Raw genomic sequence first — 17521 nt, 5'->3', positions numbered from 1 at the left:
CCCGACCCCTCCCCGCCGCCCAGGGGCCGCTATATAGCCGGGGCTGATGCAACCCGTCCCGCCGCCCGCCACAGCCTGCGGGAGGGACGCTCGGCGGCCGCGACGGGGGGCGCTGGCGGCGGCGGACGCTGCAGCGGCGGCGGGGCTGGCGCCGCGGCGGCTCCCGGGCCGGGACGGGCCTGGGCACCGGGCGGAGCTCGGCGGCCGGGCGGCAGCGGCGCTGCGTGGGCACGGCGCCTGCAGCCGGGCCCCGGCCCCGGGGGCGCCGCCTCCGCCCGCGGCTTGTGCACGGTGGGTGCTAGGGCGCGCGCCGGGGGGCGCCGGGCGGGGGGGGGCGGGAGGGCGCGCCGGGCGCGGGCACCTGGGACTGCGGCCCCCGCGCGGGCCGAGGCGGGGAGGCTCCCGCAGCCCCGGGCCGCCCCCCGCGACCCCCGCGAGCCTGTCCGGGCGGGGGGCGCTGCAGCCCCGGGGCCCCTCCGGCCCGGCGCCGGGGAACCGGTGAATGCCTTTTGGTTCCCGCCCAGGGACTGTAGGCTCCGTCGGCTCGCGGGGCAGCCGGGACGCTCCCTCCCGCGCTCTCCTCCCCCGTCCGTTTGCAGGGAGGTGCTTCCCTCGGGCGGCGGGGAACTGGGTGAGTGGGGAGAAAACTGCCCGGGGACGGGGAGACGGGCGGCGGAGGTGTAGGTGGAGGCCGAGAGGCCGGGGAGGTGCAGGGTGCTGGTGGTGGAGGGATGACAGGGACCTGCTGGCAAGTCGTGCCAGCCCCCACCCCCTTCGCTGGCAGGAAGCGCGGCTCTCAGAGGACCTGGAGAAGCGCTGGGGCTCTCAACCCCAATGGCGAGGGCTTCTCTCAGGGCCATTGCTCCGGGGTTCTGGGCTGGGAACGGGCTGGGGGCGAAGGGGGCGGCCCGGGTCCCCCGTGGGCTCCCCCTGGTTCCCAAGCCAGGTTACATAAGGAGGCAAGCCTGCTCCTCTAGGTAACCTGCCCCTCCTCTCCTGCCCAGCCCAGTTTGGAAGACTCTCTTCTGCCCCGCCCCTCAAAGGAGGTTGAGGGATTGGGCCATTGGGGCAGGATCTCAGGACCCTGGAGTGGCAGACCCAGGCTTTGCCTGGGTCAGTGGGAGGAGCTGGGAAGATGGGAGGTCTTGGCTCTTCTGCAGGGATGGATGGGCCATCCTTGCGGCTGGAGAGGCTGGTGGAAGAGGAACTCAACTGACCCCTTGGGTCAGCTCCAGTTGCAACGTTGCCGGACCGTTGCTCACTGTAAGGCTCTCCCTACAGTGTAAGTTCAGGGCATCCGGTTATGACCTGACGACATGCGCTCAGGGCAGATGTGCTCAGGTCTGTCTCTCAAAACAGGCCTTGCAGACTGCGTGGGTGTGCGTACCCCGGTCTAAATCTTAGTGGACTCTCCTTGAGGTCTTACTTTGAGGAGCATCTGATCTGAAGCTTTGAAGCACGATGGGATGCCTGCTTGTCCTTTAAGCCCTTGCTGCAGGCGGTGTTCCCAGATCATCTCCCTTCCCCCCCACCACCACCTTCCTCCCCTGAGGGTTTTTAAAAACACCTCCCATTGCTTTCATCTTTCCAGCAAATCTGCAGCTTGGATGGACGCCTTATCTTCCTTTGCAGGTTTCTAGGGGAGAGTTTAACCAGGTATCAGGTGTGAGCGTGGCTCTGGTTTTATATAAACCTAGGACCGGGGAAGAGAAGCAGGATCTATTCTTGTGCCTCTGGCTGGTGAAGGTTGTGCCTTGTTTAAAACAGGGAGGACAGAATTGTCAAAGACTCTTCTGTTCCTCTTCTTCTTTGGCTTTGGTTCAGAGCTGCCGGCAGCTCCAGAATCTTCCTGAAGAGCTGGGTTCTGTGAGATTTGAAGGGCTGTTGGAAAGCATGGGCGTTGAGGCCTCTGACTTTCCTCCTAGGTTGGTTCCAGCCACCTCCAGGGAGATGTGTTGGGAAGTGCTAAGTGTCCCCGAAGGAAGGATTTGGATGAGGATCTCTCTACTCACTCACCGCCTAGCTTTTGCAGCCGCTGGGGTCTGTTGTCTCCCCCACCTGTTTGCGGGCCTGTGGGCATCCTTTCCAACCTACAGAATCCTTGGCAGGATGGGAAGGGCTAGGCTCCCCGGGCCCTGTTTGTTGTGGGGCTGCTGGTGTTGCAGTGGACCGCCTCTCACGCCGAGGTCTCTGTTTCGAGCCGGGCTCTGTAAGAGAGGGGCCCTGTGCGATTCCAGGTTGGCCTGCTCTGTGTTCATTCGGCCCCAGCTCAACTTGAGCAGCCAGAGCCAGGGCTGAGGGCAAGCTCTTCTTTGCTTTTCTGCTGCAGGATGCAGTTTGCTTTTTTTCCATGTGAATGAATTATGTTTGCAACCGAAATGGGAGGAAGAGAAAAATAGAGTGAGTGTGTATGGTTATGTGTGTGTGCATACCTATATAGGCGGGGGGGGGGCAGCAGGCACATTATTTTTCCATTTTCCTTTAATTAAGGCTCTGTGGAGGTGTGTTTGAAAACAGAGGGTCTCCTATGCCTTTGAGGAGGGTGAGAACACTGTTTTGGCTGCGTCCCGGGCCATATGCAGCGTATGGTGGCCAATGAAACTGGGCCTGGCTCATTCTGTTGCTTGTCTTGGCAGTCGGTTCCGTGGCTTGTGTTACCAGCTCTGGAACTTACGGGCTGCCAAGCTCTGTGTGCTGTGTGTGTGTGCACGCGCGCGCGTGTGTGCGTGTGCGCGTGTGCACTCTTGTGCGTGTGTGTGGTTTGGCCTCTCGAAGCTCAGCAGAGACAAATGCTTTAGCGACCCAAGGTTGGAATTTTCAGTCTGTGTTTCTTTACACTCATAGCTGGCTGTGGGAGGCCCAGCCAGAGCCCACCGTTCTGGTTTTTTTTTGCTTTTTTTTCTTTTGGTATTATTGTTATTTTTTAGTCTGTTTTCTTGCTGCAGCCCCTGGGATTCCGTTTGCAGAGCTTGATTTCCAAAGCTTGAGCTGGTCAATGGGATTTTTTTTTTTAAAGGGCCAAGAATTTGTCACACAGTGTGTGCAGGTCTGTGTTATGGGTCATACTATGAACTGCCCACACCAGAGATGGGGTGAGCGGGGAAGAGAGGGGGGAAAGCTTGTCCAATGGTAGTGCCTTCCCAGCTCTTCGCTGTTTGGAATAAGGATCTTGGCAGAAATGCCTTGATGTGTTTTTATTGTGCACCTACATTACGCAGTGTTTATAGGCAGTGCCTTATCAAAGGCATTTCTCTGGTCTCCAGAGAAGACTCTTTCCTGGGAGGAGAGGTTCCAGTTTCTTCTTTGGCTGGGATGGACATGCAAGGATCATGCATGCTGGGGTGTCACATGGATGGCTTCTGATCCTGTCACCCCTCATTCCTTTCTTGGGAAGATGTAAGGATTGACCCCTTCTAAGCAGTGCGGGGATACAGTAGATGGAAGGACTCGGACGATGCTGGCCCGCTGCCTCTGGAGGCCAGCGTGGAAGACCCTGGTGGTGTCTTGTTGCCAGTGATCTATGCAGCTGTGTTCTGGCAGCTGGAGGAAACCTTAGGAGAAACTAAGGCAAAGCATGGGTGCTGGGCCTCGTTTCTGCACCTTTGCACCCACCGCTGATCGGGCATCCTTTAAAAAAAAAAAAGATTTTATTTATTTATTTGAGAGAGAGAGTGCATGAGAGAGCACAAGCAGGGGAGTATCAGAGGGAGAAAGAGAAGCAGGCTCCCCACTGAGCAGGGAGCCCAACATGGGACTTGATCCCAGAACCCTGGGATCATGACCTGAGCCGAAGGCAGACACTCAACCCACTGAGCCACGCAGGCGCCCCTGATCAGGCATTCTTTGTTTCTCTTCATTAACGACCTGGATGCAGGGTGGTTTTGCCCCCTTGGGGTTTAGAGCTGGAAAGTGGGACAGCAGAGAGTCCTCTGGGGAAGAACCCTCTTCACAGTCATAGGAAAGGGGATCAGTGCTAGGTGGGAACCGTGCGGAAGGGAGGTCGCGGGGTCATCCAGCACTGGTGTCCCTCCAGGAAGGAAGGCCTTCATGGCCACACTGACATCACACTCACTAGGTACAGGCGCTGTTCCAGGTACTTTCCAGGTATTAACTAATTTAATCCTCTTCTCAGTCTTACAGGGCAAATAACATTATTATTCCCACTTTACAGCGGAGGAAAGTGAGATGTGGCGAGGTTAGGGAACTCGCCCGGTGTCACACAGCTAGTAAGGGCAGAGCTTGGATTCCCCTTCGGATGATGGGGCTCCATCGTTCCTACTGTTTGCCTGCCTCCCTGTCCTGCCTGCAGAGCTGAGGCCCCCATCAGAGACACTGGTGCCACGCCCCTGTTCTGGGTTTTAGAGTTTTCTCCGTTCTTTTGCTCCTTGCCTTCTGGATCATCTTATCTTTTGGAAGCTGATTTACCCACCTCATTTCAGATTCCAGGAGAGAGATCATTCCAGATGATTCCTTAGCTCCAAGAACAGGTTTGCTGTTTAATTCTCTGAGATTCACCATAGTTGATATTATGTTTTATCATCACTGGCCTGGAACCTTTCTGTCTGCCACCCCTCACCCCTTCCTGCCCATGGACTTCTGTCCCCCCACTCCCCATCCCCGTTTTCCTCCTGGGAATCTTCCCAGGCTCTGGCTCCCAAGACCTCCCACCCCCTCATGTTGATTCTCAGTCTCTGGCTACTCATTCTAACCCCACTAGTGTTCCTGGACCCTGACCCGTGAGCAGCCTTGCTCCTTGACCTGCCCCCACTCACCTCTACTTTCTCGTAGCACTGAGCCTTGTGGCTTCAGGCCTTTTGCACTCTTTACACACCCATTCCTGGCTCCCGATGCCAGCCCGGTCCAGCTGTTTGCCTAGGGGGGGCTGGCCTTCTCAAAGAGACCCAGGGACTTTAGAGCTTCCCTTAAACTTTTATTTCCATGGACAGAGAGTTCATGATGCAGATCCTGACTTTCTCTTAACCTACGTCCCACCACCTTTAATCTGTCTTCACCATTCTAGATTAAAATGATGATTATTGAGCACTTTCTCACAAGATAGCCCTGTACAAGCTTCACCCATCACAGCAAGACTGTTATTTCATTAAAAATTATATCTCACAGAGTTACATACAGTACACAAGAGAAGAAAATAAGAGGGGAAAACTTAGGTTCCTCTACCTTTCCTTCTTTTGGCTGAAATGATTCTTCATCTTAGTATCTTCCAAGGGGACCCAGTCTGGAATTGAAGTATATTGTGGCTTTTCTTGTGCTTATACAAGGCAGTGCCCCAAACTGTGTGCCTAAGACACACCCCCACCCCTCGCCCCCAGAAGTCAGAACAGAGAGATACAGATGTTGGATCTCTATTTTAGGTTCTTGCCTCTTGGACCCATCTGGTCCCTATCTTTTCCAAGCCCACTTTTAGGGAGCTGCATCAAACCTCCCAAAATCTTGGGTTCCAGAGCAGCTTGGGGTCTGCTGTGACCTCCCGAACGCTTTCCGTCTTATTTGTGCCTTACTTGTCAGTCTCATCTCGGATCTGTGCATTACCCAGTTTTTCTTCATTGGCTAGTTTCCAAGTTGTTCCTGGTCAATGTCCCAAATTGCCCAAATCTTCTTGGATTCTGGGCCTGTCTTTTGAGGTCAAGCCCCATTTGCCAGTTTTGGTCTTCTGCCAACGTATAGAGCTTGCTCTTTATTTATGCATCCCAGTTACTAATGGAGACATGGACGGTGTTTATCTTGCTTTCCGACCTCCTGGGCTCGAAGGGAAAAATCTCTGGGTTCTTCCCCTAAAGCTTTTTAGTGCGTAGCTCTCCTTTTCCTCCTAAATTGTTTCCGTATGGAACAAGCAGTTTGGGAGATGATTTCACCTCTTGTCATCTTTCCTATGTCTTCCTTGAAGTGGGTAAATTCCTCCTGGCTATTATAGGTTCCCGGCCACTGCCCCCCTCCCCCATTTTTATAGATCCCTAAATCACATCAAATTATTTTATTTTTCAAATCACCAAAGTTGTCTTTCAACCTTGGATCGTGAGCCAGCTCTTTCCAGTTAATGAGGACCTGGTTATGAAAGGCAGCCGCTGCAGCAGCTCCATCTTCTGCCACCCTCCCCAGCCCCCCCAAATAACCCCCCACCCCAACCGTTTAGGATGACTTCGAGCTGGTGAATGTCAGCTGTTGCGATTGTCTCCTAGGAATGGCATGTGTTAAGGACTTTGTGGTTTGTATCTGAGCAGTTAGGGGCGCCCTTGCGGGGCGGGGAGGAGGGGCTGCGAGGAAAGGGGGATTTTTGCTTCTGTAGAGGAAAACTTGGTGGCTGAATCTCTGAGTGCAGCTTGCATTGGGATGGGTTCACAGGGGAGCAGGAATGGCAAGAATTTATGGGGCTGCTGCTCCCAGGGGGTGGCTACCCCTCCGAGGGGGTCCCACAGTAGCAAAGAAACCATTATATTTTGGGATCATTTGTTAGTGTCTCATTTAGACCATCTGTATGAAAATAAACAGAAGCTACGAGCAGAGCCTATCATTCCCGGAATAGAGTGGGGTCTGGCTTCCATCTTTCTGAGGTGGTTTAGGCAGGGAAACATACAGAAGCCTCTGGAGTATTTTTCTTGGGGTCTACTGTGGGAACAAATGATCTGGAGGTGGATAATGAGCATCTAAACTCCCAGAGACAAATCCTTATCCCACTCGCTCAGTTTTGTTCCATCGTGACTTTATTTTTCATCACTTGTTCATTCATTCATTTTAACTTATTTATTAATTCACCAAGTATTTGTTGGTTACCCTTTCTGTGCCAGAAATGATGCTAGGCCCTGGGGTTCCAGGGGGCAGCAACCAGCCATGACTGCTGCTTCCCTCTTGAAATCACCCCTATGCTTGCTGAGTGCCCACATGCACCTTTTGCCTGGTAGGAATTGGCCTTTGCAGTACGGGAAGGTTCTGGGGCTTCTGGCCAAGGAGGGGATTTTGTGCTGTATTTTTGCTTGGCTGCATAGTGGAGTTGTGGTGCCCCCATCCTGTTAGGGGTTTGTATCCAGCTGAAACACCAGGCACAGAGCATTTCCCTGCCTCCTGTTGCCTGTCTGGTTTGACTAGCTCAAGCATCCTTTTTTTCGGGGCGGGGGGGGTGGTCACTGACTCCTTGTGGCATGAGTTCAGGTCTGGCAGAGGGGATATGGGAAGGGTTTCTCCTCTTCTGGAAAGGAGATGTGAGTTTCCTTTGTCAGCTTGGCTCAGGTAGCTTGAAATCACTCCCCTCTGCCTGCCAGGTGTCCCTGTGGCTGGGCCCAGGCATCATTTTGCCACCTAGGAATGAGTCCTTCCATTGGGCCCTTTCTTGTTCTCCCTGGGGGAGGCCCTGGGAAACAGCAGCTCATCCAGTCTGCCCCAGAGCCACCTTCTGGTGCGGAAACCTGCAGACCTCTCTGCATTGCAGGCCTGGCTCTGGAGGTGGGGCAGGGTGCCTTCAGTCCAGTTTAGGCTTAGGAAGGGTCACAACACCTTGACCCACCACATAGAGATGTCTCAGGGGCCATGTCCACATCTGGGCTCCCACCCAGCATACCATGGGGTTGTTTGGGGAATTTCCTAAACCTGGATCTGCATGGAAGGCACAGTAGAGGGTCTTCAGTGCAAGAGAGTGATCCTTTGCTAGGGTCTAGTGTCTCAAAGTCCACCATTAAAAGATTATTAATATCTGCATATATATCTCTTGAACTCTGGTGGGGGGGGGGACAAAAAAGGCAGAGTGAGAAAGCTTTGGTTCTAAAATCCAGAGACCGGGAGTCCAGCCCTGGCTTTTCCTCTGTGTGACCTTGGACAAGTCATTTCACCCATCTGAGCTTTAATATCCTCATGTGCAAAATGAGGATGTGGTTAAACGCAGGGCCTCCTCCAGCTCTAAGATGATGACTTGATGTGAATGAGTCTCAGATCCTTTTCTGAAAAGGCCCGGGGGACACTAGGTGCTAAGGAGGGTCGAGGGGCCGGGTGTGGGAGGCAGAGCAGGTGGAGACCAGACATAGGGCCTGGGGTACCAAGTGTGAACTCGGGTGCCTGGTAGGGAGCTCTGTACAGACGGCTTCATAGGCAGGTACGCTGGGGTACTGAGGGCAAAATGGCAGGTCCGTCGTCCACTCACACACACCCTTTTTTAAGGAAAGAGATGTCCAGTGGAAGTCTTTGAGTCTTTGTGGTTCAAGGGTGCCAATCCCTCACATGCTTTTCCCCTCAGAGTGCAGAACCTATTGAGAAAGAGACATAGGGTTGGATGGGGAAGCAAATTTCACCTTTAAAAGGGAACAGAGATGGAGGACATGGTGTATACTTGTGGTCAAAAGGGGCTCCCTAGTGGGCCTCTGTCCTGCAAAATAGACCTGGCAGCATGAGTGGGGACAGAGAGTTGTGGGTTACGCCCCCGGGGCCACTCCTGCGGGAGGCAGTGAGCCCAAGACAGCATGGCCATAGGAGAACATGAAATCTGTCCAGCGGGAAAGTGTGGTCCGAGGGATGTCACATCTCCCCTGTCTCACCAAATACATCCCTTTTCGTGGGAAGAGGCTGATGGAGGTGGAAGGGTAGGACAGAGCTCCCCCAGGATTTCCAGGATCGTTAAGGTTTTGATTTTATGGCCCTATGCAGAGAGGTGGGAAGGGAGAGAAGTTCCCTTTTGCAGGACTGGAATCCTGGAGCAGCTTTGCACTAAAATGTGACTTACAAGGCTGTACACATCAGATCTCCATATTCTCAGTGACTCCTGACTCATAGGTGGTCATCAGTTGGGTGGCTGGTAGATGGATGGATAGATACGAGCCCTCGAAGGGACCAGATGAGTCTGGCTTTCTTGGCAGACATGCTTTCTTCACTGCTCTCTGTGTCTTGAAGTGACCATTTCTTACCCACAAGCTTCTCCCCATAGAGAGAAGGAATAAGAGTTCCCTGGTGTTGACCAGTCTGACTTCCGTCTTTCTCTCATGCCTGCAGCTGTCTTCCTTTATACACCTTCTGGGTGTGGCAGAACCAGAATATGTGTTTGCTTGGAGAATAAAGGGACCAGGAGGACTTTTCTAATCCCGGGCTCCGCTGGGCAGGTACCCACTAGTGCATTTCATCTTTGCCTCCGTATTATCCCCATAGAAACCAGACACACACACTCACCTGCACGCTTACCTTGAACTTTGACTTGCTTCATTTCGTATTTAGGGTGTCTTAACAAGTATGCAGAGCGGGGTGTGTGATCTGAGGGGAGGCACCGCACCAGAGCAAAAATAACTCCTTCTCAAACAGGTGCACCGGGGCCTGAGATCCCACTGTTGTAACCCGTTTTCTTCAGAGGCAGCCCAGTGTGGTTTAAATCCCAGCTACTCCAGTTTTAACGGTGTACAAACTTGAGCGAATTCTCTTCCTAAGCCTCGGCTTCTTCATCTGTGTAATGGGTCTGACCCCGTCTCGTGGGGCTCCCAGAAGGATTACCGCAGTGCCGAGCTCATAGCAAATCCCGAGTCAGTGTGGCCTATGCTTGGGTTAAGCGTTGCCTTCAGTGCCAAGAATAACTTTGGTAGGAACCAACTGATCAGAGTTCTCTGCTATCACAGAATGGATGTAGAGGCGGGAGGAGCAGCTGGGCGGGAAAGGGGTTCAGGGGAGCATTAGTGAAAGAAAGAAAGAGCCCCTCCTGCAAGGCGTGGGGGCTTAAGCCTGGCTGACGGCGCATGTCCTGATCTTCTCCCACCCACTCCAGGCTGGGCTGCCGCTCTTCCTGCTATGATGCCTGGGCAGATTCCAGACCCTTCCGTGACTGCGGGCTCTCTGCCAGGGCTCGGCCCCCTTACCGGACTCCCCAGCTCGGCTCTGACTGCAGAGGAGCTGAAATACGCCGACATCCGCAACATTGGGGCCATGATCGCCCCCTTGCACTTCCTGGAGGTGAAGCTGGGCAAGAGGCCCCAACCCGTGAAAAGTGAGGTGAGCGAGCCTTGTTCCTCTGAGGGCACTCCGAGGGTAGACGCCTGGGTTACAGCCCCAGCTCCAGCCCCGCGTTCGCTGAGGGACCTGAGCATTGCTGTTCTGCCTGGGGTCTGAGGACCGGTAGAATCTATGTCACCCCGCAGCTCGTTAGAGATGCGGCAGCTCAAGACCTCTCCAGAAACTTCTGCCTCAGAATCTGCATTTTAACAGTCTCTCCCGAGGAATTCACGGACATGTTCAAGTTTGAGAAGGTCTGGCTCGGGCAGGATGCTGAACCTGTGTCTGGTTCTCCCGGAGGCAAAGGAAGGGTGATTAATAATAACAGTAATGAATAATAATGCATTGGCGGTCTCTCTGGGCTGTTGGGACCATCGGGGGAGGTCGTGGGCACACGCGCATGCTTTGGAAGCCATACAAGAGAATGCCAATCAGGGACTACCTTTAAAAATAATTTAAAAATGATTATCGTGAGGCACCTCCCTGCCTCTTACCCGTCTTGGCCCCAGGCTGGAGCTGAAGGTAGGCACTGGGGGAGAGTGTGTGGGAAATCCGTTCCCCAGCAGCTGCGGGAGACAGGCATGGCGACGGTCACTCGGTTCCATCTGCTTTGGGTAATGTTTGTAGAGGACCCGCAGGTGTGGCACTGCCTCCTTGGGTCCCTTGAGGCACAGTTCCCATGAGCCTTCTTTGCAGAAGAGCAGCGTTTCCCTGGGGACTGGTGAGAAGCAGAAGTCCTCAGCGTGGGTGAGCCTCTGCGCAGGACACGCCCCCAGCCACGTCCCCAGGGGTGGCAGTTAGTCCCAAGACCTGCCCCAGTGAGGGTCTTCATAGGCAACGGTGCCCCTGGATGTGGGTCCCTCCTGTGGCCTGGAGCTCAGAGGGCGGGACACTCAGGAGGGAGGGACTTTTGAGTGGGGACAGGGGTCTGGGTACTGCATTGGGTTTATTATGCTACTGCTCTGCTCCCCCTGCCTCCCAATCCCCAGGAGTGCCATCAAATCTGCAAAGAGGGGTTGCCGGGGCTTGGTCAGGGGTGGCAAACTGGCCGTTTGCGGTCTGGATCTGGCTCTCAGAGGTGTTTGGTTTGGCCCGCACAGTGTTTGAAAAGAAACCTGAACCAACATTTCACCTGGAAATTTGGATTTTAATCTTTGATTACAAACTCGGGAGACCTGGTCACACGGTACCCCACTGTGGCCTGGCTACTTGGAATGGAGAGCTCTACCTCACCTCTTTCCTCCCTCCAGTTTGCCGCAGGCCCCCACCCCTCCCTATTGTCCTTGGTTTTGTTTCCCCTTTTGCTTTTGTTAGCACAAGCTGCCTCCATTTACCTTAACTGCTTGGCTCCCGCTGGAGCAGGAGACACCTGGATGCGGTGCATTGTGGGTGCCCGTCAAAGCCTGTTAAGTTGGAGATGGAAGTTGACGGTAATTACAGTCTTCTGAGTTGATTTTGTAAATCAACGTGCTGTTAATAGCACTTCCTGGCTTTTTTAGTGCTCTGTTTTCTTTATGGAGGGCCCTCGTCTTTGGTCTTTTTGCTATCCCTTTTCCCAGGCTCATCACTTGAAAGCATCCGTTTCTGGGTCGTTCCACAGTATAATTGCTGCTGAAAAGCAGCAGCTGAACAGTTTCACTGGGGCGCCGAGCCTGTGGGACCAGTGAAGAGCCAGGTGCCTTGGTCAGGGAGGGCCCAGCAGGGGATTTGCCCCCGGGGGCTGAGTTACCACCTCCTTCCCTTTCTGCAGAGGGCACCCGAGGAGCTTTCTTTTCCTTTGGAAAAGGGCTTTATTTGGGTTGGGTATTTTTACATTTCACAGCCTCCCCCAGATTGGTGGCGTATGCCTTGTACCTGACAGTGACGTGCTGTCTTCACAGGCCCCCACAAACGCGCACAGCCAGGCCGTGAAAATAACAAGCCGTTTTTAGGGCGTATTTGCATGTCCCCTCCCTCGCTGTCAGACTGCAGCCCCGTGGGGGCGAAGAGGCAGATGGAGCCCTGCAGACAGCGCTGGCGTGGAGCGAGCTCAGCCCCGCACTGGGAACTGACCTCCAAATGCTTCCTAGGGCAGACCTAAGATTGGGGGAGGGTTATTCTTAGAGCAACGGGAAAATAAAGGAGGTGGGGAGAGAAACTTGCCACTGGAGAACCTTCTGTCCCAATGATTTCTTTGCACATGGCAAACTGCCTTTGGAGGATTCTTCACGTTGGCATTTTAGACTAGTAGAAGTTTCTTGAGGGATAATGAGATACTAGCTCACAACTATTAAGCATTTAAGTTGCACCGGGCCCTGTGCTAAGTACCGAACGTATGATCTTGCAGATTCCTCATTCCCCGATCCTGGAGATTGGGCTCTCCCCGTTTTAAGGTGGAGGAATTTGAGGTCTAGGGAGGAAGAGATGGAGACACCCAGGATCATACCGCTGGAGAGTGGCGGAGCTGGGGCTGTCTAGGGGCGTTGGCGCAGCTGCTGGGGAGGGGGCCCGGGCTGGGTGCAGTGCTAGGCGCTCTTTGTCAAGAGTGTCATGGAAGGGGCACCTGGGTGGGTCAGTGGGTTAAGCCTCTGCCTTCTGCTGGGGTCATGATCTCAAGGTCCTGGGATCGAGCCCCACATCGGGCTCTCTGCTAAGTGGGGAGCCTGCTTCCCCCTCTCTCCGCCTGCCTCTCTGCCTACTTGTGATCTCTCTCTCTGTCAAATAAATTTTTAAAATCTTAAAAAAAAATAAAGAGTGTCATGGAACCCTTAGATGTGACTGTTACCGTGATGGTGGTTTGTGCCTGCATGACAGATGAGGTCAATAAGACTTACAGAGGTCCAATGCCATGCAGCTGGGAAGTCAGCACAGTGGTCAAACTTTATAGAGGCAGAGTGTTAACCTTAGACTCTGCTGCCCCCGCTCCCCACCTCCCCACGGCTCTCTCCATCCTTACACGTGTCTAATCAGCCTGCTGTCAGGCCGAGGAGGCCAGATGAACCCAGCCCCCGCCATGTTCCATCATTCTGAATGCACAGCCCTGTTAGTGCTGAACCCTGCACTTCTGGAGCCTTGTCATCCCCAGGCCCGGGAGAGAGAGCCGGCCGAGCTGGCCGGCGGGCGGTCCGCCTTGCAGAGGCCAGCGTTCTCTTGGGCCGTGGCCAAACACACAAAGCATTTCGGTAAAGGAACATCTGAGGAATTAAGTTAAACGACAGGTTTTGTAAATGATAGAGTGCTTTGTGCTGATGTTGTTATTATTATGTGGTTGACACTTGAATTGTTTTGTGCCAAGAGGTTGGCTGCAGTCGCTGGTCCAGCAGGGAGTGCTAAGCAACTACTGTGCGCTTGGCTCGTGCCAGGCACGGAACTGAACCATAAACAAAGCAGAGGAAGCCCGTTCTCCTGGAGCTGTATATCAGAGTCGGGGGCACCCAGAAATGCAGATAGGCGAAGTAGTGTGTGATGTGAAAGGTCAGGTAGTGGTCAGTATTGTGAGGACGAATTTCGCCGAGCAAGCACATGGAGAATGGCCAGAGGGCTCGTTTGGATGGCTGGCTGGGGATTCTGGAGATGTCATATTCGGGGGGGATGGGATTTCTAGAGCCGATGCTTCTCCCTAGCCTCTTTGTTCTTCTTGCCTTTCCAACAGTCCTTTTCAAGACAGCTGTGCTCTCTAGCTTTCTCCGGAGTTGTCCTTCTTTGGCATTTCATTCTGTAGCCCCTTCCAGCCGGACTCCTCAGCCAACTAGCCCCTGTTGGCCTGAAGATCTTAGCCCTCCCCAGGGCATCTCCGAGTGGGCTGCTGGGCCCACACCCTGCCTCTGTGCCTGGAATGCATTTCCAGCATGGACAGAGGGAGACCAGAAGCCCCGTCCTTGCACACATGAGGGCACACACACACACTTAACCTGCTAGAGGGGACCCCTCACCCTCTGGTCCACTCTGCAGGGCCCTGGAGGACATTCAAGTTCAACAGGGTTTGGACTGGATGACCTTTTAGGAAAGAGGCTGCAAACCATCATTCCATGGGCAAGAGTCAGCCTACGGATGAATCTCATTTGGCCCTGACTGTGTGGTTTTCTTTCTTGCTTTTTTTTTTTTTTTTTTAAATTGAATGTGTTTTTAGATTTAAAAGCCAGGAAATGTGGAATTTCTGGCTCCTTTAAAACAAACCCAGAATATCTGGTCAGTCCAGGCCCACACCCTCATAAACACCAAGAAGCTAGAGCTGAGTAGCAAATGCTCACTGTATTAGCACAAGCCTTTAGTTTGCCACAATCCCCACTACTCCCTGTTGCCTTCCACACAGCCTGCTTTTGAGTGTGCGTCCTGTGTGTAGGCCCCAAAGACGGGGATGACATCTTACATTTCCTTTTATTTCCACCACATTGTGTGCAGTCCCTTGCATGGATTGTTTGTTTGATACGTGCTTGTTGGTTTAAATGTTAATTAACTATGTCAACTTAGCAAGTCCCTTAACCTTTCTACCCCTCGATTGCTGTATCTCTCAGTTCTTATCTCCACACATTGTCCATTTGTTTTTTATTCCTGGACTTTAGGGACTTTAGGCAGAAAATAAAGAAAGAAAGAGAGAGAATGAGGAAGAAAGAAAGAAAATCATGAAAACCAAACCAACAGTTTCTAAAACTTAGCTAATCATCAAAACTGCTTGCAAAACTTGATAGATGCAGATTCCCAGGCCTGACCGTCGGCCCATGGACTCAGAAGCTATGAGAGCAGAGTCCACGGAATCTGTATATTTAGTAGGTTCAGAGATTCCTCAGCTACACTTGGGGACCTTTTACTGTTTATGCCTCTCCTTGGGCTCTTCTGATCCTTGTTTGGGGGCATTCCGAGGGCTTCACCTTGAGGAATCAGGGTGCGCATCCCCACCTGGGCTGTCTTTCTAGCACACCTTCCACATGGAGACTGGGTCTGCGTCCTTGTCATTCTCAGAGCGGGAAAGACTTGGCCGTTTGTGAATTTCACACTGGTCATTTCCCAACTTCTGCCAGGGGCCCCCCCCAAAACACTTTGGGGCTTTTCACCACTGATGAAATGTGAATCTGAGTCTGTGGGCTACTGGGTGGTCTTGGAAGGTGTGCTCATCCTCGGCTCGGGTGGTCATCCCAGAGTTGGTGCACCAAACTGTTCGTCCGTGTTTAGCCTGAGCATGTACAAAGTTACCCCAAATCATCTGATGTGCTGGGTAAACGTTGGCGCAAGCACGCTTGTGTTTTTAGTGATTTAAAACATAAAAGCAGCCCACTGACATTTTTTAGCAAGCTTTGCATAATTGGTTTTTAATTTGCGGCTCTTTGAAATAGCATTGGCCTTCTTCCCCCTGACTCAGACACTTTTTCTGTCTCATACTTGTTTGGCAGAGAGATCCAATCTGTCCCTTCTTGGAACAGGAATCTCCCAGCTCATCTCTGAAATCCTGACTTTCCGCTTTAGTTCCGTCACTTTGTTAGCACGCTGTCAAGAGCCGTTAGCTTTTTTATTTCCTTTAATAGTTTCATTTGAGGGAGAGCGAGTGATCGCTAAAGGCCGCTCTGGATGTCTTTATCGTTGGCCCCCGTGTTACCGAGTCCCCTGGGATGCAGGACCCCAAGCCTTCACAAGGGTTCTGATGCTCTGGTTTCACCTCATCAGTTGGTCACACCTGCTGTCGTTTGAGGGCAGTGTCCCTTGGAGAGAGGGTGGTGGGGACATGGTTGCATCTGTGTGTCCTTAGAAATCAGACACCTCTGCAAAGTGCAGGGAGTCCTGTGCTGCCTTCTTAGAGTCTCTGCCTTAAGATGGGGGTAATCTTAGTACTCGCCCCTTGGGGCTGCTCTGATGAGCAAATGGACGAATGCAGCTGGAAGGTCTCACGTAATGCCGGGCGCTCAGTAAGATACACAACAAACATAAGACAGGAATGTGCTTCACTTTTCCAAGGTGTTAATTATGCGAGTTAGTTTGGATTATCAATTCCAACACTGTTCCTTGGGCTTTCATTTCTTTGAGGGTATTTTGCCCTTGGATATGGTGAGTGGCCCGAATGTGTGGAGGTCCCAGGTGTCACAGGTGCAGGACACCATCCTGGCTTCCGAACCTGAGGTTCTGCTTCTGGAGCCTGGAAAGAGCTCCGGACTTGGGCTCAAGCTTCTGGGTTCGAAGTCTGGCTCCTTGGCTCACTCCCTGTATGACCTTGGACAGGTCGTCTGTCTTGTTGAGCATCGGTTTCTTTCTCTATAAAAAGAGGAAACTCATACTCACCGAGTTGCATCATGAAGATTAATTGAGGCACAGTGTAAAACGATGACCTTGACTCCAGCACAATATGATTGTAAATTGCCTCTTCTAGGGGCTGCGGCCCATGTGCAGTGAATCACGTTCTGACAGCATTGGCCTTTCCAGTGTGTTGCACCTTTGACCTGGATTTTGGGGAAGCAAGCAGACCTTCCTGTGTCTGGTAGTTCATGCAAGTGTCATGTAGCCAGTTTTAGTTACCATCGCAAACCGTAAATGAGAAGGCCCTTCGACCCTCTGTCTTCTCCTAAGCTGCTTTGTGCGACCCTTATCTTGTTTCCTGTGGTGTTAAGGTCATTGCTGGAGTCCCGGGAGCCATCAGTTTTTTTAGCAGCCGTACAAAGTGGCCTCTTCTGTTAAGGCTGGCCGTCTTTCTTTGGTGTCCCCAGGTCCACTGGCAGCATGGACTCAGAGTTGGGAAACTGGGTCATCTCGCCGGTGAGCTGCGCTGGCTGAACAACGCTGGAGCCAGCCAAGCTGCTCTCCCTTCTACCATGTCCCCAAGACACAAGACCACTTGGCCTGAGGTTGGAGCTCTGCAACCTGGGACTTACAGGCAGATTTGGGCAGACTGCGGAGGTGCTGGGAGTCAGATCATGGGCTTCCTCTGGGTTTAGCAGCCCCTTGAGGCTGTGCACATCGTGCCCTGTGCTGGGGCTCTGTGTGTTCTGCTTAGCGGCTGTGGCTGCAGGGCTCCCCTTCACTAAGCACGGTGCCTGTGCGTGTTCTGGATGGCAAGCTCCCACACAGTTTGGCTCCATAACCCTTCTTCCTGCCCCTCCCCACAGCCAGCACCCATAGAAAAACTTGGCTCTTTGGAGGCACTGTAGCAAAGCAGGGCTGTTGCATTGGAACAATTGGGTTCTGGAGAGGTTACTAGGCATTTGAACTTCAGTTTCTGCCTTTGTATAAATGGGGGAGACAGGCCCCTGTCTCACACCAGATGCAAAATTTAGCTCAAAATGGATCTAAGACTTAATATAAGAGCTAAAACTATAAAACTCTTAGAAGAAAACAGCCGTTAATCTTTGTGAGCTTGGATTAGGCAATGATTTCTTAGATAGGACACCAAACTACAAGCAACAAAATAAAAAATAGGTACATCTGACATCGTCAAAATTAAAAACTTTTGTGCTTCAAGGGACATAAGGTAAAAAGATAGCCCACAGAACGAGAGCAAAGTTTTGCACATTATAGATCTGATAAGGGTCTCGTATATAGAATATGTAAAGAGTTATAACAACTCAATAATAAAAATGGGTGATGTGCATTT

General features: G+C 52.7%; 1 protein-coding gene across 2 annotated transcripts in view; it reads left to right on the top strand.

Moving 5' to 3' along the window:
* The first annotated feature begins 242 nt into the window (after nt 1-242).
* Nucleotides 243-17521, top strand: part of LOC111148585 (Jun dimerization protein 2) — a 38406-nt gene continuing 21127 nt past the window's right edge. The window contains exons 1-3 of one of the 2 annotated variants that reach the window (XM_022505277.1): nt 251-291; nt 8989-9095; nt 9746-9969. In XM_022505277.1, coding sequence (XP_022360985.1) covers nt 9769-9969 — 201 coding nt within the window. In that variant the 5' untranslated portion in view covers nt 251-291; nt 8989-9095; nt 9746-9768. Of the gene's footprint in view, nt 292-8988; nt 9096-9745; nt 9970-17521 lie in introns of both variants that reach the window. The other variant, XM_022505276.1, reaches the window with a different exon arrangement.

This window comes from Enhydra lutris, unplaced genomic scaffold (assembly GCF_002288905.1).
Source record: "Enhydra lutris kenyoni isolate GAN:26980312 unplaced genomic scaffold, ASM228890v2 scaffoldscaffold20, whole genome shotgun sequence".
Lineage (NCBI taxonomy): Eukaryota > Metazoa > Chordata > Mammalia > Carnivora > Mustelidae > Enhydra > Enhydra lutris.
This window is presented reverse-complemented; position numbering and strand designations above follow the sequence as displayed.